Here is a 24,662-nt window from a genome sequence, read left to right on the forward strand (position 1 = left end):
TTTATATAATACAATTCCCATTTTGGTGGTACGTCTAACATACATCCCAGACCAAAGTATCTCCATATGATTATAGGTGAAAGCCAACTACGTTTTACTCATAATAGACTGGTTGAAACTAATCTGAGATGGAATCTGAATGCAGGTCCCAGTACTCTTGCCATGGTACACTGGCCTTTCAGTGGCTCAGTTACCGGTAATATCTTTGCAATTGCTCCCCACTACTACAACACTGCTGAGTAACACCATTCACTGCCAGACTTCTACTAGGGTGTGACTGTTCACCACTGTCTTGGTAGAAAGGTTCTTCTGCACCCACGTTCCAACTGTTTGAAAGAAAATTAGTTATGCTAACAGGGTACATTCCTGACCTTCCACTCTTCACTTGACCCGCAAATGTAATTGAGATTTTGTTCTTCAGTAGGTGAAAGCTGCTTTCAACTGCATTGTAAAATATGCATTACTTATTATGGCTCCCACTGTTCTCCTATATACTATGGTTAATAAAACAACCCCATGCTTTTATTAGAAAAAGATATTCAAATGATGGCCATAGGCTCAGTCACAGATGCACATTTAAGAACACTGATTTCCAAGAAGAAAACACAGTTCCTGATACAATCTTTCTGAGGTACCAAGGAGAAGCTATGCATAATAAAATACTCCAAGAGTTTTCAAGAATTTCAGGGCATCTTAGTCAATTATAAGTTAATTTCTCAAAGTCAAAATATAACATTGGCTAGTATTTTCAAGTTGCTACAGTACGCCTACTATCCTCTCCGTACAGGTTCCTCATAAGACAAACAATTTTGTAAACCAAATGTGGGATGCCAGGAATTGGAAGAATGACAGAAGCAAGAGGGAGCAGGTTCCATGTTATAAATGACTGAGCCAATGACTAAAGAAACTGGAGAGTATCCAGTTAAAATGGCAGCCACCAAGAAGAATATGAGAGTATGGGAAGAAGACAGGGGCTGAAGGGTACAGAGGTACTAGTGCCCACCATAACTTTCTTATCTGGACCTTTATTGGAAGACAATGTAAGCTTCAAATGAACATGACAGTACTCTACTGTTAATTTTAATTTGGAACACTTTAAAAGTGTGTCTTCTAAAGGAGACCTAATGCTGGAAACAACTCCTATGGCTTTAAGACATTCACAAGCACATAATGCAAAATCAAACTGGAATAATACAACATTTTTATTTTTCCTATTATGTACTGCATGCACAATCAATTGTCCTTTATGCTTTTTACACCTATACAGTTAATTTCAGATTGTCTCATTATTTCCAAATAAACTTGCATAGCTCTCATCTTCCAATATGAAACAAATTCTTTTTGTATATACCCTTCTTGAGCAAAATCTTATTAAAACATGAGTGGCAATATATTCAAACTTGATGTACTTGGCGCAAGATATGAATACTTTATTGTACATAGATAATTAAAGGTAATGTGGGTTTTGCTATATCTATAGCAGAAATGAAGTCAACCAGGAAACATTAAAATTAATTAGCATTGATGGAGGAGAGATTTCATATAATACAGTACTAGCAACCGTAAGTATGCAGAAAATCATGAACAAAAAATTAATATAAAATCTAGAGCTGTAACCTGATTAAAGAAATTGGGAGTCGATCAATCATATGCAGTGCAGTTGATTAAACAATTCACTAATTAAATGTGCATTAATTAGCTGTAAAGAAAAAAGCATATATTATTTGTTTTGAAGTGGCATATGTATATGTTGCAACAGGAATCATAATAGAAGAGGCATTTCGAGGAAACAATGTCTCTTCTAAATCTATTTTCTTGATACACTCAACAACCGATGTCTGTGTTAGGCTGGAAGGGTAAACCAGCTTCATAAACAATAGCTGAAACTGGCTTATTTCCCCAATCCATTATTAAGATTAACCACAGTTTTTCTGGGTTTGGATGGCAGAATAAACTTTGGCTAATCAAAAATAGAAACAAAAGCTTCTGCACAGCCAGGCCAAAGAAACAGGCGGAATGTGAGAGCGGGGCTGGGGCTGGAGGACAGAATTGTTCTCAATGCTCAGCTATAGCTTAGTGATATACTTGAACCAATATATTGTTGTCATGGAGTAGGGTTACTATATGTCCGGAAATTCCCGGACATGTCCTCTTTGGGGGGTCCTACATGCACATCCGGGGGGGGGGGAGTTACATTTTAAAGCAAATATCCTAGATTTGGAGTTTTAAAAAGTTGTGTGCACATGCAGGCGGCTCTGGTTCAGGCATAGGCGGCTCAGTTCAGGCTCAGTGGCGACAGAGGGCTATTGGACGATTGCCCTAAAAAAGCTTTAACAACTTTTTGTGTCCAGATTTTACCTCTTGAAATATGGCAACCCTATCATGGAGCAAATCTCAAACCGAAGAGCTAGCCTAAGCATGTGTGCTGAAAGAAAGTTTGTGGTATACATATCTTATGTTCTTTATGCATGTCAGTAAAAATTAGTCTCATTTGTTTAATTTGAGTTTCTATGCTTATGGCCTTGGGGACAAATTTCAGTGCATATTAGTACATGGTCAAGTTCTATTTACATTTAATGTCCTTATACTGTATATATTTTAAAACAAGCAGCCATTGTGCCCAGTCCCTCAGGCATCACTTTATAAAAGTAGAGGGTCAGTACAAACGTGCACATTGTGGCCCTTTCTTGATTCTTAAAATTCTCTCAAATATTTCTTCGTTCAAGTCTTTAGAAAAGACTTACTGCATATCTTAAATCTAAGGCAATTTGCAAAATGGTCTTTTTTGAGGTCAATAGGGCTGATGAGTCAGGAGGTGCAAGAAGGGCGTGGCTCTTGAAATTCATGTTCAGCGATAATCATCCTTTTCCAGGGTGCAGAGATCACAAAGGTCACAGAAACCACAACAGACAAACTGATGTCTAAAAATGAAGAAACTATGTTACCAAATGCTAGGGAAATTTCCAGAGTGGCAAGCTTGCTAGTACAGTGGTACCTCGGGTTAAGTACTTAATTCGTCCCGGAGGTCCATACTTAACCTGAAACTGTTCTTAACCTGAAGCACCACTTTAGCTAATGGGGCCTCCTGCTGCTGCCACGCCGCCGGAGCACGATTTCTGTTCTCATCCTGAAGCAAAGTTCTTAACCTGAAGCACTATTTCTGGGTTAGTGGAGTCTGTAACTTGAAGCGTATGTAACCTGAAGCGTATGTAACCCAAGGTACCACTGTATGTTAAAGGAAGGAGGGGAAACACCCCTGAAAGACTAACACATTCATTATGGCATAAGCTTTTGTGGAGCAGAGTCCATTTTATCAGATACATGGAATGTTATTTCAAGTTGGAATATTATACACACAGAAGCATTTGGCAAGGCAAGGCGCCACCTGCTCCTAATATAATAACATACACACGTGTGTAGAGGGGGAGATAAAGCTAGCAGTGAGGTCAGAGTGGAATGAAATGCAAAGAAATACAGACTGTGATAATTGTGCTGAAGTTTAAATAAAATGAAGAAACAACGCAGCACACACAAACTGCTGCCTTAATTCACATCCCTGAAGACGACGCCCTATGCCTCATCTAACATTTACAGAAATCCATGGAAGTCTCCATGTTTACTGAGCAAGGGTCATTTCCATGCAAGACGTAATATGAGGAAAATAATGACAATGAAATATTGACAGTGAGCACTCTCAGCTTAGAGGAATACTCCATTCATCAACAACATGCTGACTAATCAAAAGTAAAAGAAGAACAAGCATAGTAGGACTACTGTCGGGGAGCCAGGTGTCTGCAAATACTGACAGGAATGCACATTATGCCATGTCAAAATACCTGGGAATGAAGTATGTTCAGAATACCCGATGGGCACCTGGATTACCAAGAGCACTGTCATGGAACGAATAAACGTGCCTTTTTTTAATAAGGTAGGAAAGAAAGAAAGAAAGAAAGAAAGAAAGAAAGAAAGAAAGAAAGAAAGAAAGCCAGTGACAAAGTATCTACATCACTTATCGTTTCTACAGCAGCTCTCTGCTATGTTTAGGAAAACTCATCTAAAGCCATTCATGGCCTCCTCACTTTACCTAACATCATGTTTAACAGAAAGTAAATCTGAAAGAACTCAGTGCCTCACAAGCCTCTTCTTCTTCTGCAGTTCCCTCTACCTCTGGGTCTAGAATCCCCCATCCCTCAGGACTGCAGTGAGCTGACGTGGGGAGGAAGGAGCAAGAAGGTCCTTTTGTGTCAAGAGATTTCTACTTGCACAATTCTGGATCCAACCCATCTGCTTTTTTTCTGTTGAAGCTGCTTCTATGACATTATTTTGAATCCTAGCTTAACATCATCCAAAATATGTCCTAAAACTGTGATCTAAATGCGAGTCACACAATCACTCCCCCCCCCAAAAAACACTAGTACCAGTTGAGAAATGGTCTTATTTCAACCCCTAGACCACTAGCCTACTTGCTCCTCAATTCTTATCAGGTCAGCTGGTGCTATACTCATAATATTAAAGTCCTCTTAAAGGACTACACTCCTTTGAACAGCTCAAGAGCATAAAAGTCACCCACACTTCCATTTTTCTCAATTCAGATATTTGGCGTTTGGCTAACCTTTAAGCAAAGTGTCCTTTAAATTCATATCACTTTAGCTATAAAATACTTAATGATCAACATTTTAAAGCAGAAAGGAATATAACCAAGTTAGACATCTTGTAATAGGCCTTTTGACTAGAGCCATTAAGAACACTTTGGTTCAATTCAGACATAATTTATCATTCTGAGTGGAATTCACCTGAAAAGCAAGCAGATGCTTCTGCTCCTCTCCTCCTCTCCTTCTTTAAGCATAAAAAAATCCATTCAAATTTTCAGACATCTAAAATAGCCTGAGGTTATGAATGACAGAAACTTTCCAGTTAATCATGTATCATTGTCTTAAAGGATCCAAACTCTCCAAACTGTCATTTCCCCAAAATAAATATAAGCTAGATGGCAACATGGGCAATTTATATGTTGATTTCCAAGAAGAAATGAAAAACAACAATAATGACACCTCTAATTTCCACCTCCACTACAGCTATTTCAAAATACTTGCTGACGGAAATGTGTGCACAAAATGCATTAATAAAAATTGTATGAGAGTGAACTCTTAACAAGCTGGGGAACGGCCATAAATCACTGGCACAACACATGCAAAAAGTCCCAGGTTCACTCTGTGGCAGAGCTTTTCAAACTGTGTCGTGACACATTAGTGTGTCTGCTGTGGTGTGCAGGTGTGTCACGTGAACACTCTTATAAGGGGTTAGTTTAACCTCTGGCTTGCCAGTAAAACTGAAATACGGTGCCGCGAAATGATGCGTGTCTAAAAAGTGTGCCGCCAACATGAAAAGTTTGGAAAGCTCTGCTCTATGGCACCTCCTGCCTGAAAACATGGAGCGTCACCATTCATCAATGGTATAAGACAGCATCATAAAGGTGTGTGACTGTCTCAGTACAAAGGTAGTAAAGGACCCCTGACCATTAAGTCCAGTCGTGACCGACTCTCGGGTTGCGGCGCTCATCTCGCTTTATTGGCCGAGGGAGCCGGCGTACAGCTTCCGGGTCATGTGGCCAGCATGACTAAGCCACTTCTGGCGAACCGGAGCAGCGCATGGAAACGCCGTTTACCTTTCCGCTGGAGCGGTACCTATTTATCTACTTACACTTTGACGTGCTTTTGAACTGCTAGGTTGGCAGGAGCAGGGACTGAGCAATGGGAGCTCACCCTGTCGCGAGGATTCGAACCGCCAACCTTCTGATCGGCAAGCCCTAGGCTCTGTGGTTTAACCCACAGCGCCACCCGCGTCCCTCAGTACAAAGGTATTCCTAAGCAAATCCAATCACAGATTGCTACACTTTAAAGCTAAAAGGAACTAAAGAGAACAACAGTCAAACTGTTCTCTTACGCTGAAATACCAAGCCCAAATCATGGACATGTGCACCAGGACCAGATCACATTGGATTTAGGACATTATGCGGATATTCTATTATCCTCAGAATGTAATTCACACATAGGAAAGTTCCCACACCTTGCTCTCATCTACTCAAGCTGGAATCCTGAGTTGGACAAACACTTCAGGATGATCAGACTATCAGCATTATTTATTTTCTTAAAGTTGGGGAAATGGTTATGCTGTTCCAAGACCATTCTGCCCTATAGGAAACTTTAAAGAAGCTTGGTTCACATGCCATATATGGGCATTTCCATTAAAAAAATGTGCCATTCCAGGGTCTGCAATTTAGAGGGTGAGCTATTGTACAACTTAATCAGCATAATGAGTAAACCAGGGCCAGGGCACTTTCCAGGTTTAAGGTACAGTACTCAGTATCAAGTGGGCCTTAGAAAGCACGGCTAATAACAAGGCCAGTGGAAGTGATGATATTCCAGCTGAACTATTTAAAATTTTAAAAGATGATGCTGTTAAGGTGCTACACTCAATATTCCAGCAAGTTTGGAAAACTCAGCAGTGGCCAGAGGATTGGAGAAGCTCAGTCTACATCCCAATCCCAAAGAAGGGAAGTGCCAAAGAATGCTCCAACTACTGCACAATTGCATTCATTTCACACACTAGCAAGGTTATGCTTAAAATTCTATAAGAAAGGCTTAAGCAGTATGTGGACTGAAAACTCCCAGAAGTACAAGCTGGATTTCAAAGGGGCAGAGGAACCAGAGACCAAATTGCAAACATGTGCTGGATTATGGAGAAAGCTAGAGAGTTCCAGAAAGACATCTACTTCTGCTTCATTGACTATGCAAAAGCTTTTGACTGTGTCGACCACAGCAAACTATGGCAAGTTCTTAAAGAAATGGGAGTGCCTGATTACCTCATCTGTCTCCTGAGAAATCTCTATGTGGGACAAGAAGCTACAGTTAGTACGGGATATGGAACAACTGATTGGTTCAAAGTTGGGAAAGGAGTACGACAAGGCTGTATATTGTCTCCCTGCTTATTTAACTTATATGCAGAATTCATCATGCAAAAGGCTGGGCTGGATGAATCCCAAACCAGAATTAAGATTGCCAGAAGAAATATCAACAATCTCAGATATGCAGATGACACAATCTTGATGGCAGAAAGTGAGGAGGAATTAAAGAACCTTTTAATGAAGGTGGAAGAGGAGAGTGCAAAATATGGTCTGAAGCTCAATATCAAAAAAACTAAGATCATGGCCACTGGGCCCATCACCTCCTGGCAAATAGAAGGGGAAGAAATGGAGGCAGTGAGAGATTTTAGTTTCTTGGGCTCCATGATCACTGCAGATGGTGACAGCAGTCACAAAATTAAATGACGCCTGCTCCTTGGGAGAAAGGCAATGGTAAACCTAGACAGCATCTTAAAAAGCAGAGACATCACCTTGCCAACAAAGGTCCATATAGTTAAAGCTGAATTGGCACATAAACATTGACTTATATGCAAAAGAAAAATGACTGAAGGAGATATAGTTGTTGTTATTGACATTATTGAGGCATATTGCTGGGCAATGAGAGCACAGTAGTGCATTGAGCCACATGGAGATGCATTGCCTCACATCCATTCAGCCGTAACATAAGGCCTGTGGGAGGAGAACATAATTACTCTGCTGTCATTTGATTACTATACAGATTGACAGATGACAGGGTATAGATATTGTCCCGAACTTGCAAAGTTAATTAGTTCATATACAACAAGACAATATCAATGTCAGCATCCCACTTGATATATAGCAGTTTCTAAGGTGGGAAGTTTAACAGAAAAATTATCATATATAAAAAAAGCCACCACCCTGGAAATATTTTTTTGAAAGGATAAAAATAAAAGCTGCTAAGTATGAACTTTATATCCTGTTTCTGTGTATCTTCAATAATATGATTTTATAATACTGGGTCTTAAATATGAAAAATAGCAATTGTGTTCTCCACATACAGCTTTAAATAACTAGTTTCCAGGGCTGATCCACCAGTTTAGAATACTCACATCAACGTAGTTTGCACATAAAGGTAAAGGTAAAGGGACCCCTGACCATTAGGTCCAGGCGCGGATAACCTTGGGGTTGCAGCGCTCATCTTGCTTTACTGGCTGAGGGAGCCGGCGTACAGCTTCTGGGTCATGTGGCCAGCATGACTAAGCCGCTTCTGGCGAACCAGAGCAGCACACGGAAACACCGTTTACCTTCCTGCCGGAGCGGTACCTATTTATCTACTTGCACTTTGACGTGCTTTTGAACTGCTAGGTTGGCAGGAGCAGGGACTAAGCAATGGGAGCTCACCCCATCGCGGGGATTTGAACCGCTGACCTTCTGATCAGCAAGCCCTAGGCTCAGTGGCTTAGACCACAGCGCCACCTAAACCATGCCTTAGTGTGAACAACAAAACATGGGAGTTCCCAGAGTGAATACTGGAGCTACTGCAGTGTTCTCCTGGTCCAACTGCTGTCATGCTACCCATGATTAAGTCATGCTTTGATAACATTATGTCTGAACTTGGGCGGATAGGTCTACCTCACTCCATTCAAACCATAAGTTGTTTCCAAGGTTTGCTCCCGATTTACCACTCATTGTTTGTCTGTGAGGAGACAAGCCACAAGCCTGTGTTCACACATAATTCTTGGCCAATCGAGGGCTTAGCCCCAGATAGCCAAGCAGCACAAAGACTGAGAACAGGGATTGCAGAGGCAACAATATTTGCTCAGGGAACATGCACATTTTTTCACTTACACTAAGTCATTGTTTGGTTTAGTGTTGCATGAAAACGAAGCCACATGGTTCATCTTATGATGAAAAATGTTAGAATCCCCACATTAATAAGACTGGCACTGACAGCACTGATTGCTTTTTTATATAATCGAGGGCATTAATAAACCATGCAGAAACATGGGTTTTGGGTTCCTTTTTGCAATCCATAGTTAAACATTAGAAAAAGTCCTTTTATTCATGTGCAATTTATACTTTTTGTCCAGTGATGTTTCCACTACATTTCTGCTAAAATGCAGAAGCTGGAAAGGAATCTGGAATCCTTGTGACCATGGCGGTGGGCAATTCTGGCTAATGGCTCTATTGAAAAGAGAAGCCTAGAAGCAGCCATGCAATAGGAAACCCATTCCTAGTGCATCCGCAGAGATAAACTCAAAGAGTGCATCTAGATATATGTTTAAAATGGCTAGCGTTGATGTGAACACACTTTAGGCTCTTTTTATCACACATGTGGCTGTCACATTGAGCCCTGTGACGCATGCCTCTGAACCGGCTGGTTGCCTTCTCAGCCCTCCCTCCTGTTGAATGACACAGGTAGCTCGTTGCCCAGCATGGGAGGAGACTGTACCACTTTCATCTCTTTCTGAGCAGCAGTGAGAGGCAGTGATGACAGCAAAAGGTTGTGAGGGGGGCTGACGAGGAAAACAAAACAGTGAGCAGGGAAAGTAGATGGTTACAGGTTGATCTACTGTCAATTTTCTTTCCTGCCTTGCCTTTGCTTGCCCCCCACAGCCAAGCACCTGAGATGGAAGCATGATGTCTTCCTCTCATCTTGGGTGGGTGTTGGGTGCTTAGTTTCCCAGCAGCAGGAGAATATGGCAATGATGGAGCAGTGGGAGCCAGTGGGAAACAGTACGTACCAATGTTCAAACTGCTGATATAATTGGCTGTAACCCACACCTGTGTTACAGAGAGAATTTAAAGTGCCTTCACAGCACTAAGAGCTGCTTTTAAATGTACATCTTGATGCTTCCAGGATCTAACTATGGATGAGCCAAGCACCCAGGTCGAAAAGAAGAATGCCAACTATGCATACTTCTAGAAAATATAATTTTGCAAAACACACACAGATAAAAGAATCTGAATAGCTTGAAAAGAGGACTAATGGTCATAGAAGCCGGTTCAGAATAGGGAAATACTCTGGGAATTAAATTATGTTCAATTACATCCCATCTCTTTTGACTAGATAAACTTTTATGACAGTAGATCAACTTACAGAAAATCTTTATAGTTGTTTAGCCATAGGCTATTATAACTTATTAATGAGCAACTACCACAGTATACAATGAAAGATCCTGTCTGTCTATCTAAAATCACACAGTGAACTGAAAGCCTAATGTGACCATTTCACCTTATGAGAGGAAATGATTTTGTCTGTTCTGGCTTCTCAGTTGTGAGGGCCTCAATTAGATGCAATTACCCAAGATGTGGAGGTTTGTTTTGAGGTAGCCTGTCATTCACTTACTCCGACGAAGCCTTTCATTTATTCAAGTAATTATAAACTTCATATAACAGATTGCTGTAATCTACTACATCAATGGTTCTCAAACTACCCCCCACCCGGAGCTGCCTGAAAATTATTAGTGTTCATGGCAGATGACTAAATATGTTTTTCTGCCTGTTGTAGCAATTGTAATATAGAATTGGAATTGTAAAATCAATATGAATATTTCATGGGGACATGCCATAGACCAGAGGTGCACAACCTGACACCCTCCAGATGTTGTTGGACTACATCTCCCATCATCCCTGACCACTGGCTATGCTGGCTGGGGCTAATAGGAGTTGTAGTCCAGAAACATCTGAAGGCCCGCAGGTTGTACATCCCTGCCACAGACCACCTGAACAATGTTTGTGGATAGTGGTAGTTCTTACGGTCTTCTGGACTCAATTTTTAACCACACAAATGGCCTATGTTCCTTCAGCAACATTTATGGTACTGTCAACAAATTACAGCGCAGCTTGGCATAATGTTCATTTACTGTAGAAATGTTACAGTATGTTATTAGCAACTATTGCTATCTAAAACACAACTCTGCTTATTAGTTCAGGCAAGTCACAGCCCTTTCCACTAACTCAAGGCCAAAGAAATAATTTCATCCCAAATTTGTTGTGGCAATTACAAATATATATTTTTCCAGCAATAATTAGAATGAATGTTTGCACACTGACCTTTTATAATGGTCTGCGCCTTTATTTTTACTTGGTCTAAGGATCTTAATGCAATGCAAATAATGATCACCACCACACAATAATTCTCTTCCCTTGTCATAACAGATCTGAACTCCTTATGAGGCTGAAGCTCTATATTAATTCACTACAGCTTTCAGTAGCACACTGTTTTATTGCATTAGTATTAGGCCAAGTCAAAACAAAAAGGGCAAGCAATTGTAAAGGGCCAGTGTGCAAACATCTCATTATGACTGATATGCATTTTTTGGCACTGTAATCTTTCATTATGAATTTGGGACAAACCCCCCTCTTTCTCTCAAGAAAACAGTGCTAGGGAAAAGCTGTCATTAAGTTTAGTGGAACCTAGTAATTTTGGCTGTACAGCCAAATCCTAATACTGTACTGGGTTATATCTAATTGTTACCTTTCACTCACAGAAGGCTCTTTTGATTACTCACAAACTGATGGGGGAGCAATTTTTGCTGATTCCTCCTTCCCCCTGCTGCACCCTGCACTGCCAGAACTGCTCCAGAGGGTTGAAGGACCCTTTGGAAAAGTGTGGGAAGTTGAGTGAGATGCTGCATAAGAAAAAATGGGATTGGTGAAAAGAATGTCCCTCCCCATTGCCTTCACAGAAACTTCAGCTGGAGCAAATAGCCACCCATGAGTGGAACAGCATAGCTGAGTACTTTATGTATGAGGAGCACATATTCAAGTCTATAAACTGAATATGGACTTACACATTTTGATAAATCTCTGGTTGTGCTGCTTCTGTCATCTTTCCATGCTTGCTATCCCTTCAAATTGCTACTACTTCTTTACTCACTGGCCCTGTGTTACACTGACATGTGTTCTAACATTAGTGGGCATTATGGTCACACACAGAATTTTTTTAAATGGCTACTATATGGAAACCAATGCACTGATTGCCTGCTCATCGCTGAGCCCAAATCAAGGTAATACTTTTGATCTTATAAAGCCTGCAGCCCAACTGGATCAACTCTCCCCATATTTTCTGCCTGGACTTTGAGACCTTTTGGTAAGGCACTTCCAGTATTGCCATCTCTGAATGATATGAAAGGAGCTCAGAGGTCGGTCTTAGCAATGGCTTCCAAGCGCTGGGGCATTCTCCTTGCTGTATTTCAATTGGTGGCCACCACCAACTGGTGGTGAAGTATGATTTTCAATCAACCTGCACAGGGGCAGATAAGAGGTATATGAGCTGGTTCATTTTTTAAGTGTGTGTTTTTATCTATCATATTTCAAATTGTTATTATGCACCCTGAGCCGGGTTATGATGAAGGGCAGGACAGAAAACTTGCAAAACAAATTGTTTCTGCCACATGTTGGTAAGGTTTTTAGAGCTTACACTTATATTATTTAGCAGCAGCAGCATCATAACATTTTCATACTACTTAATGAATCCAGCAGGAAGAAAAATACTAAGTGTTGCTAAATCTAAAATGCCCTGGAAATTTAAAATTGGGGAGAATAAAAATATTTTCACTGACACAAAAACATCATAACATAGGAGGCAGGAAAACCTCTCTGGGGAGGCTGTTTCATAAGAGGCGCCACCACTACCAAGAGCTTCTTCCTAGTGGGCAAATGCCTCAACTTATCAGGCAGGGGAATCTGGAGAAAAGCCTCTGGTGAAGGAGCAGGTAGGGATATATGGAAGGAGGAGGTCCCTAAGGTAATCTGACACCCAGTCATTTAAGGCTTTAAAATCCAGTTGTGTTCTTTACCTTAAATGTGTAATTTATTTTGCCAGTTGCTTTTAACATTAGTGTTGAAAACCATGATTCCATAGGCCTGACAGCTTAAAAGTTTGGCACAAAGAGGAACTAATCTGTTTTGGCAGAGTGGGGAAGCAACAAAAACAGAGCTAGCTATTTTCAATTAATGCTATGGTGCTTGAGGTTGCAGCCAGGCAACATATTTAAAGAAATGACCTTTTGCTGTGCTATTCTGAGTTTATATTAAAGTCAACCCTTCCTTGGTCTTTACTCCCTTTATTAATTCCCAGATGAAAATGAATTTCAAAAAAGCTAGAAGACTTTCCCCTCAGACTCCTCATGTATATGATAGTATTTATTCTGCTTCCAAATTAGAATACCTGCATTTTTATGTGCATAATCTGTAAAGTTCAAAGCAATGGATATTTTTTGTCTCAGGTCTTATCCTCTCTCTTTCACATCGTTCTGGCAACTGAATTCTGTGGAGTTAATTCCCACTTATACCAATGCAAGTGGAATCAGAATGTAGGCTCACATCTCTGTTTCTTTCTGTCTTGCATGTAATTAGACTAATCCCCTAATTCTTGATGCTGTATGGAATTTTATCAATCCCCTGCTCATTTTATATATTGCTGAGATCAGTATCTTCAAATTCAACTACAGTGGCTTATTTTATCCCAAGCCCATCTCACACCCCATTCTTCCAGTCTATAGACTGTGCCATTCTCTTGCAAAACAGCATTTTTATGTATTAGATATATCTTCCTATGATTACTATCTTCCCACGAGGGGATGAAGAGAGCACTCAAAATGGAAAGCAGCAGCTTAACTAAGGGCAGGCATAATGTGCTCCTACACCTGTATAGAAAGTTCAGGTAACATGAAAGTAGTAAAACAAAAACTAGAATTTTTGGGGGAATGGGTGAATTAAATAAACCACTTCTGCTCATTAAACAAACAAAAAAAAACTGCCCTCAATTGTTGTTGTTTTTAAAAAAGAACTCTAGCCATCATAGGTTGATCTTTAAGAAGCCACACAAAAAATTGTTGGTATTACATTTTCCCCCCCCCCCAAAAAAATGAAAAGATGATCTGTTGGGGGGGGGGGATAGGGCAGATGCCATAAATCACAGAGCACCCAGAAGCATCACAATGAAAAACAACTTGGTTACCCAATAGACAGAAGAAGTGAGGACCAGAGCTGGATATGGGGATAAAGAAATGTTTAGAAGACAATAAGCAGGATCCAAAGCAGGCAGCAATTTCACAAGTGAGCAGAAGTGAAGAAGGTTGAGGAATGCCAAGCATTGAAAGCAAGGTAAAGGTAAAGGACCCCTGGATGGTTAAGTCCAGTCAAATGTGACTAACGGGTGTGGCGCTCATCTCCGCTTTCAGGCCAAGGGAGCCAGTGTTTGTCCGCAGACAGCTTTCTGGGTCATGTGGCCGGCATGACTAAACCGCTTCTGGTGCAACGGGAGATCGTGACGAGTGCCAGAGTGCATGGAAACACAGTTTATCTTCTCATCACAGCGGTATTTATTTACTTGCACTTGTATGTTTTCAAACTGCTAGGTCGGCAGGAGCTTGGACAAAGCAATGGGAGCTCACCCCGTTGTGTGGATTCAAACTGCCAACCTTATGATCAACAAGCCCAAGAGGCTCAGTGGTTTAGACCACAGTGCCTTCCTTGCATTGGAAGCAACAAGACATGACAAGCAGCACTTTACGTTTTAAAAGGGTGCATAAAGGGTGCTTTTATATCGTGATTTTATCCTGTGAACTGCCCTAAGACCTGCGGGTATAGGGTGGTATGCACATATAATAAATAATAATAATAATAATCCAATCATTGTAGGGTAATGCATTGGGCTGCCACCAATGTCTGCTTTGAACCAGATTTGATCACCATCCACAGAGATTATGCTTGTTTACAACATATTAACCATGGATGCCTGCAAAGAATAAAACTGCAACACCTGTGGTACATAACATTTCTTCTCTTGAAAAGCTACATTGCTTTGCCCCAGTCTCCTTAACAGCTCTTTAACATGCTGTTAAAAATAATTTAAAAATCCAAGCATTTTTCACTATTTCTTTAAGGTCAACTTAAACACCTTTCCAAACAGTCAGTGTCTATTCCCAGTCTTGTGTGGTGTTTAGGGTCAGCTATATGCTTCAAGTGACACAGAAGAATGTACAAAATGTTATAAATGAAACTTGAGCTACTGTTCACTCTAGTTTCTTAGTACTAAACAGCTGAGCTATATATATTCCAGAGTGGCGCCAGCTCTCTTTAAAGGAATTGTTCCTTTAAAGGTCTTCTTTTGACATATTTTCATGCTGTGTGTTTGTGTACATAATTGTACACACATACATACACCCCTATATTTATGATGGAATAGGTCATCCATTGGTGGATTTTTCCAGGTAGATCAACAGGAAATAGTAGACTGATCTCATACCCATCAACATTTCTCATATCAATGTCCAACACCATATGACATATTGCAGAAGGCTCTACAGCACCTCCTGCACACTGTATTCATTTACCGTACAACTGCCTCTTTCCTACCAATTTAAAATCCATAAGGGAGTTTGTTCATTTGGTTAAAGGGAAATGTTAACTGTCTTACAGTAGACTGTAAGATACACTTTGCAAATGCAATGTGTAAAATGATAAGCTGTGCACTAACTGGTAATCCATATCCTCATAAGTAAAACTGGGGTAATCTCCATATGCAATAATCTTCATATAGATATATACTGATACCCACCCCCATCTACAACAGACTTAGTACAGATCACAAATTCTAACACAGAGCTGCACAAAACCTGGTCAAAGGCAACTAATTAATACTCATATTTGACAGGAAAGGATCATTAAAGCGGAGAGCAAGCATTTCACATACATTGAGCCACAGTAAATGATGGTGATGATTACAGTCATACCTCGGGTTACAGATGCTTCAGATTGCGTTTTTTTGGGTTATGGACCGCCGAAACCCGGAAGTACTGGAACAGGTTACTTCCAGGTTTCGGCGGTCACGCATGTGCAGAAGTGCTAAATCGCGCTTTGCACATGCGCAGAAGCGCAACCTACGCGTGCGCAGACGCAATGCTGCGGGTTGTGGGCACTGCGGGTTGCGAACGTGTATCCCGCATGGATCCCGTTGGCAACCCAAGCATCCACTGTATTGGCAATTTTACTTGTTGCTGCATTATTAGAAACCATAAACTGTTGTTGATCTGCTGCAAATCAACCAGAGATCTATTAGTAGATGACAATCTATATTCTGTCCATTACTGATCTAAGCAAGTGCTCATTATTCTAATGGCCAAACCAGACAAGACACTATCCACACAGTATTTGCTACCTGGATTGGAAGAAAAGCTTCCGTTGCTGTGAATGGAGCTTTTATTCAAATGGAAATCCTGGGCAGAGCATGGATCCAAGTACCCAATCCCACTTAAAGCAATTCACACAACAGCTCATGTATATGGGAATAATGTTTTAACTAGTTTGGCCCTAGCAGGAATCAGTTATCCAAGGTCACAGGAGACGCATGATCCTGGATTGTCATTGTCCAGAGGCTCTACATACTTAAAGACTTGCCTCAATCAAAAATTGGTATGCAGGAGTTTTAATTTTAACGAGTAGATACATAAATAGGTACTATAACTATATCTTAACTTGGAGGTTTTGCGGATTATGCTGTTTTGTGAGTTAAGTTTGTATTCCTTTTGTTTTGACCCAAGAAAGCTAGCTAAGCATAACGCAGGGGTCAGCAAACTTTTTCAGCAGCGGGCCGGTCCACTGCCCCTCAGACCTCAGACCAGGGCTGGAATATATTTTGGAAAGAAAAAAAAAAAGAATGAATTCCTATGCCTCACAAATAACCCAGAGATGCATTTTAAATAAAACCACACATTCTACTCATGTAAAAACACGCTGATTCCCAGACCGTCCACGGACCGGATTTATAAGGCGATCAGGCTGGATTCAGCCCCTGGGCCTTATTTTTGCCTACCCATGCATAACAGTAACATTCTTGCAGAGGTAGTAACTGTACATTAAGAAGAAACAGTGGTCAGCCCATGAGTATTAGAATCTTAAACCAAAATCACCAGTGGGTTGAAATTAACTTTGTCCAAGCAGCAAAAGGTTTTATTACAGATCTATCAAAGGGCAGAAGGTAAGGAGGAATTGTAAAAGGGTAAGATTCACATGCAATACAATTCGAGCTGCAAGAATAATTAGGGATTTATTATCTGATGTAGATGCAGGCTTCTAATATTTGTAAGGAATTAAAATATAAGAAGGTGAGCAGGATAACCTGAGTGTAAGGTTGCATAGCAATGTGGAGCTATGGACTGCAATGTAAATATACTCAGGTTTGCACAAAAAGAACATGCTTAAACAAAGCCGATATTCAAGTGTGTTGTGCAAATGTTCATACCTTTGGCCAGTCAACATAAGCAAACAGGTAAGAGAATTTTCAGGTTGCCCTGAACACAGCACTAGAGGAAAGAGTGGCCGTTGCATCTATATTGGAGATTTAGAAAAACAAAAAGTCCAAACAACAAAATCCTCATCACACAAGAAGAAGAGCATGGTCATTTTTGCTGGCTCTGCCCCTCACTGCTGTATTCATGCCAGCTCAATCCAGCCCACCCATCCATACAATGGAAGAGAAATTTGAAGAGAAGAAGAGAGCCTGTTCTATTTAAGAGGGATCCATATGTAATTTACAACCCTGTGTAATCAAGCTCTAAATCTATGATTTTATGATTCTATGAAATCACCCATCCCCAACAAATTGGACATGGCTGAGCCAGATGACAAAGACATAACATGGAAGATGGGGCCAGAGAGCACAGGTGTGCTCTCTCCTTCATGCAATGGTCATCTTGTGAAGGCAGGATAACTGTATATAGCTTGGGAATTTTATATAACCAAGGCTCAGATGGATAGACCTCTCCACAAAACTATTTTGCAGAGAGTGTGAATAATACATAATTCTTGCAGAAATTATGCCAGTACAGTGGTACCTTGGGTTACATACACTTCAGGTTACTTACGCTTCAGGTTACAGACTCCGCTAACCCAGAAATAATACCTCGGGTTAAGAACTTTGCTTCAGGATGAGAACAGAAATCGTGCTCCGGCGGGGCGGCGGCAGCGGGAGGCCCCATTAGCTAAAGTGGTGCTTCAGGTTAAGAACAGTTTCAGGTTAAGAACGGACCTCCAGAAGTTCTTAACCCAAGGTACCACTGTACAGAGGCTCCAGTACAGAGGTTTCAGTGCATGCCATCAGCTGACTAGTTTTAGCCAACTGATTTTGGCTATTATTACAGGAGACAGAACTTTAAGATAAAGACTGAAGCATTTCCCTCTATGGCAGTGCCATCAAAGAAAAATTATTTATTCTTAAGGTGGCCAAAGAGAAATCATTAACAGGGGAGCAATGGCTCCATGATCGTATTTCATTTAGAAGGAATTTTTAATGAAAAAAATAATTAAAACAAACCCCATTACTTTCAATAATTAGAGAAAGTGACCTGGATGGAATTTTTAATCTCCAATCCATCTTTGCCGCTACATTATTCACCTACTGTTCTTGCATAATTAAAACGTGGCAGGTAGTTTACACACAAGAGGGAGTAATTGTATTAAAAATAACTCTTCCTAACCAAAGCTCATTTTCACCTATGAAATAAAGCAAGATAATAATACCACAGTTGACATTTATATAGTGCAAATCAGCATTCTATTTAAGAACATTTAAATATAAATTTCAGCTCTAATACAGAAATGATAGCCTGACAGTGTGCATATTTACTTGGAAGGGAGTCCCACTGAGTTCAGTGAGGCCTAGTTCCATGTAACTGGGCAAAGGATTGCAGCCTCCATCTTTTCCTTTTTGCCTTGCTCATCAGGTACTTTTAATTTGAAAGTTTGCTTGCAAACAATATTCAGGACTCAGGTGATTAATATGTCTATTGTTTTCTTTAATGCCACAAATGCAAATTGGTCTCAGCATTGCAAACCAGTGCAGAAAGTACCTCTTTATTTGAACCACGATATATTTTCCTGGGTGGAATAAAAATGCTTAATCAGTTTTACAGCACCAACACAAATGATCCATTGAAGGATATCACCGTGTGAAACATTTTAGATCCTATCACTGAACCTCACCATGTCTCACAGGAAGGGATGGCTGAGCCTCCTCCACCTTACTCTGAAGATTAATTGGTTCTTTAAAGCATTCGGGATAAATACTTGAGTAAAACAACCCAAAAAACCTAAAGCCTTAAAATATGCTTAACACCCAAAAGACTGTTTCATGTTTTTGCGAACCTCACTACATCCACCACTTTCCCTGACTCCCTGTGAGTTCCGTTTCCCAAAGCAGGGGGCAGGGGAGCATTTCTCTTGTGGGAAGCAGGATGAGAAACAGGCAGCTGATGGGCATAGGGGAACACCAGCCTCTTACTGACTGTAAATGACACACTCTACTTGTAGTCAGGCCCATGGTGCTTGGCAGGAAATGACATGTGAAGCATGCCATTTGCAGCTAAGGAGATGTATTCTACTATTTTTCTGCCATCTGTCGTCTGCTTCCTCAAGATGAGGCTTCCTTCTCTCTTGGGAAAGGAAGTGCTGACAGGGGAGCAGTAGAGATGGGGATGTAAATCCCATTTTGTGTAGGACCCTACTTGAAGGTTTTCGAACCTGTTTCATGTATGGTCAGAACAGTCAAGCAAGGAGAGTAGTTCAAATTCTCACCCTCTACCCAAGCAGACCTGTCTCTGAGCAACTATGACTGCACACTAGTAAAGAATATGCAAACAGAGTGTGCTGTACCATCTACTGCTGGCTTGTCTTCTACATGCAGGGTTTCTGGAAGAGTTTGGCTTCCTAGAGGGACCAGCAAGGCCTGACTCAGCAGTTTTCAGCTAGCAGGTTCTGCCCTGATTTCTTCAGGGCCTCAAAGGACTGCTGTATTAGGTAGTGAGCCCACCAATGCCAGGGCCACCACTGAATGGGCAACACCAAAGGAAGCATCTTTGAGGGGGGTTGCTTTGGGAGCCATAAGGGCAAAGGCACCACACCCTTTCAATTTTGTTGTAAGATATACATACAGTGGTACCTTGATACAGACACCTTGATACTCAAATAACTTGGAACCCAAACACCGCAGACCCGGAAGTGTTAAGATTCTGGAGACAGTCTCAAAGTTCAAGCCTTCTGTCAGGCTAAATGCAGAAAAGGGAAATACTGGCAGTGGGTCAGATACAGACTAAACGATGCCCTTGAATACCTGCAGATAAAAGTCATTAATGGGTGGAAAGCCATTCCTGAAGCAGGTAAAACTGAAGAGTCCTACATGTTTTTAAAGTGCAGGCATCTCAGCATTTCTCTTTCATCCCTGAGGCTACCCCAGAAAGCTTGAATGAGTTCAGCACCACAGGACAGTGGTGCCACTCATTAAAATACAATGAGTGCTCATTATACCCAATAAGTGCTCATTGTATTTTAATGAGCACAACAAACATTCTGCTGGAAAAAGCTCAAGGGTGTAATAAGTGCTGATAAACAGGCATAAGGAAAAGAGGGAAGGGGAAGCCTTGGAAAAAGTTTTATTTCCTACAGCAGATGATGCTTCCCTTGTTGTGGTAAGTGACTTCAACTTTACACGTTGATCATTCCTGTCAAAAGATCACATGACAGCAGGAATATGTATATATAGTTGAAATCCAGCAGTAAATGTAGATGATTTTTATTTTCTTCTGAACTCTGTGTTGATGGCTTCCTCCTTAGTTACTGAGTAAGTGAGCCTTAGAATTACTGAAAGCATGGCTCACCATAGGTCTCGGGCATGGTGCAACTTGCAACCTATCAGAAAAGTTGAAATGGACCACAACAAAGTGCTACAATCTTGCAGAGCCCACCAATCACTACATTGCTGCAGCCATGGAGGCTATAGTGGCCCGTGTGTGGGCAATGAGGGTTAGCACACAGTTTAGTGGTAGAACCCATAAGAAGATCCTTAGCACACCCATCTGGTCTAGCATCCTATTCTCACAGTGGCATATCAGATGCCTACAGGATGACCACAAACAAGAAGTGAACACATTGGCACTTGTGTTCCAAGCTACTGGTACTGAGAGGCATCCTGCTTCTGACAGAGGGAAAACAGACATCATGATTAGTAGCCACTAATATCCTTTATCCTCCATGAACTATCTAAACCTCTTTTGAAGCCATCCAAATTAGTGGCCATCACTGCAACTTATGTGAGAGAATTCCATAGTTTAACTATGTGAGGAAGTACTATCTATTGTCTGTCCTGTATCCTCTAATATTCAGTTTCATTGGATGGCCTTGTGTTCTACAATGACAAGAGAGGGGGACAAACTTCTCCCTATCTACTTTATCCACACCATGCCTAGACTCACACACCATGTTAATGTCCCTCCACACTCACCTTTTTTCTAAACTAAAAAGTTCAAAATATTTGTTTTATATTTTGTGGACCATCCTGGGATCCTAACTATGAAGGGTGGTTTTACGATTGACTAAATGAATGAGTAACATAACACAGAGGCCAAACAAAAAACTAACAGCAGAATCCAAGTACACAGAGGTCCTACTGAGTGCAATGGAGCTTACTCCTAGGTAAGTGAGCCGTGGAATGCAGCCTAAGAAAAACAAAACAAAGGGAAACCCCCCCCAAAAAAAAAACCAGGGCTACTACAAGAGGGGATAGACTTGCTGTTATTTCACTATTTTTTAATATCCCCATATTTTTTTAAAAAAACATACTGCATGAGTGCTGTGCATTTTAATCATTCAATCTTTGAACATTTTTGTTTTGTGAAACATAACCTTTTGAAACTTCACAAAATTAGGAAGGCATAGTTCTGTCACTGATAATCAGTGGTGTTATGGAGACCATCAATGCCTATGCCATTCCACATGCCACTCTCTCTGGCAACTGACATAGCAGCAGGGTTATGAGGAAGGAAAAATTACCCCCATCACAAAATACTGGAGACAAAACACTAGGGAAAATGAAACGTCTTTGTATCAGAAGTGCAAACACAAGTATCTGAGACCTGCACAACAGTATAATGATTGTACAAAAATAAAACCATCTGGAAAGGCCTGAAGAATCTGGCTTAAAAGTTTGTGAACATATGGCATACTGTTTGGAGTATTGTTACATATTAGCCCCAAAAAATAATTCAGAAGAAGTCTCCACAGCATCTTGCAGGTTTCTGCACAACTTTATATGATCACTCTGTATTGCAGGAGTTTACTGTGGGTTTATCTCTTCAGTGAGGATGAAGTGCAATTCATCATTTTAAACAATATCCCACTGGTTTCCACAACAAGATAGGTGACCTGATCTGCCCTTCAGTAGAAAGAAGGGAAGTGAAAGAAAAGGGAGCAGATGCACTACAATACAACTATTCAGGTGAGAGTCTTCTACAAAGAAACAATAAACCCAACACTGCTACTTCTCATAAACCAACCAATGAAAATCACCTTTACAGATTAGCGATAGGAATGTATTCTCTTCTTCCTGAGGAAGTTTCATGCTCTTAAACAATGAACTGATTTTATTGTTTGATTCTCTGAGGAACAGTGTGTAGAGTAGTTTGTATTTAAAGCTGAATGACAACACACTCCATTCTCTTCCACTGCATACAGTATCATACTTTCTTTTAAGAACAAAAGTAAAACTTGTTTCATGCACCTTTCAGGTCATGTTTGCCTGGAAAAACCAATACCTGTTAGAAAGGAAAGTTATTTATACCAACTTTCTTCTCTGCAATAAGCCTTGGCATATGGGCAGATTTTAAGATTGTTTCTATATGGTCAGAGGAAGATAGATAACAGTAACTTTCCCTATGCTGGCAACTAGGATTTGCAGTTTTCGAAAAAGTAATATGCAGATATTTGGAAACTGAAACAGCTACGCTTTCTACATTTTCCTCCAGCGTTCGATTATTCTGATACGGTGGACTCATGTGTGTACTTGGGACCCCAAAACCTTACAGCACTGCAGCTGTATGTGGTAACATTAAAGCAAAATACACTTCAAATGTAGCATCCTCTACTTACAATTGTGAAGTTCATAACCTTGAGAATCCAGATGGTCATAGCAAGGTTCACCAGAATTAAAATCATTAGGAGTAGCACAAAGAAATAGAGGCACCTCTTGCGCCAGCCATAAATCCCCACTTTGTATACATGGGGTCCTTCTGAGCTCTGCATGGTGCTTCTGTGTGCGTACTGTTCCTGAGGCATCTATGGAGAAAACACAACCAAACATAAAAAGGTATAAGTTAAGCTGCAGGATAAACACAGACAATTAGGAGACTATGCTCATACATTGTAAAGGATTTTGAAAATACCTGCTGGATAAAATGTCTCTCTCTAGTTTGTTGTTGTATTATCCCTCAGTTTATTTTATATACAGTTAATTATAATGCAGGTATATTATATACATTTCAAATCACAGAGAAATTTCCCATAAAAAACCTCATCTGAAATGTATTTCTTAGCAGCTCCAGGTTTTTGCAAGGCGGGCACTCTAGGGCTCCTCAAAATCCTAAGGGGGAAATTTTGCATGCATTTTGCAAAAGGAGTTGAGTTCAGCACTTTGTTTTGAGGATGCAATATTACTTCTCTGAGGCTTTAATTCACACAAAAAAATCATATCAAATAAAATTATTCCTGGCACAGAGGAATGGTACTTGGGATTCTTTCCCTGAAGCAATCTTAGTACGCAATGTTTCTCTAGCCACTCATACACACTCATATTTTTTGGTTCTTAAAGGAGAGCGTTTGCCATGCTTCTATTGGTGCAATGACACTGTTGAGCAGCAGAAACATGGTGGTTAAAATTCTTTAAAAGAGAGGGAGAGGGGAGAGGGAGAAGGAGCAGGGAAAGGCAGAGTCAAGGATTACAGATGGTCTTCATTTTCCATGAGAATTTGTGTAGTGTGGTGCCTGAGAACCTATGGATGTATACACATTAAAACACAGCTAGGTTATTCGTTTTCTCAATTTGGGTCAAAGCTGATTCAAGGAAAATGCATCAAAATACAGCATTTCATAAGGAATGGCACGATAGATATTGATTGTATAGCTACCACGTTGATATACAAATAGTTTATGAAAATATCAGTATATACAACCATGCGACAAGATTACACAGGCACAACTCATTAAATGTACCCTGGCTTGAAGGCTGTGTTATTGTAGCAGGCAGTTAGTAAGCATATGCTGCAAACAGATCTTCACACATGCAATAATAAATGCTGCATGGACCATGTTTTGCTTTCTTCCCTACCTACCCTTGGAGATCAGCATCACAGCTGGTCTAAGACATGGGCTCTAAGATAGCAGCAAAGACCTACAGTACATAATGATGAAATACTGTACTGGACAAAACCAGATCTGTTTGAATAGCTATGTATTTCAAGGGACGTCTACACATAATGATTTAATATTATTTCCACATATCAGGGAATATTGGGAATGGGCCAACTATGGATTTCTAATAGGATTCTCAGTACCTTATTGAGTACAATTATTATAATTCTTTGGTGAAAGCCAAGACAGTGAAAATAGTATAAAACCTACATAATGTGTTTTTGGCCTACAACTCCCATGATCCCTAGCTAACAGGACCAGTGGTCAGGGATGATGGGAGCTGTAGGCCAAAAACATCTGGGGACCCAAGGTTGAGAAAGGCTGCTTCTGAGTCTGGAAGAGAGAGAATGCTATTACTTGCATATCATAGTTCACTTGAATCTATATGAATGTTTAACTGCCTGTTTCTTATCACTGCTTAATACTTTTTTAAATAGCAGATAGGAATGTTTGCTGAACAAAACATGTGCTGCACAAAACCCTTCTGATTAGTTTACAACAATTCCACACAACTTCTCCTTCAACAGCCATTTCT

The 24,662-nt window shown here is 40.5% G+C and overlaps 1 protein-coding gene across 1 annotated transcript in view; it reads right to left on the reverse strand.

Moving 5' to 3' along the window:
* The window catches only part of SGCD (sarcoglycan delta), a 397,423-nt gene that overhangs the window by 164,596 nt on the left and 208,165 nt on the right, over window positions 1–24,662 (reverse strand). The window contains exon 4 of the mRNA XM_083603932.1: window positions 22,811–22,996. Within this exon, the coding sequence (XP_083460058.1) occupies window positions 22,811–22,996 (186 nt within the window). The remainder of the gene's footprint in view (window positions 1–22,810; window positions 22,997–24,662) is intronic.

Source organism: Podarcis filfolensis (assembly GCF_964270895.1).
Source record: "Podarcis filfolensis genome assembly, chromosome: 2".
NCBI classification, from domain to species: domain Eukaryota; kingdom Metazoa; phylum Chordata; class Lepidosauria; order Squamata; family Lacertidae; genus Podarcis; species Podarcis filfolensis.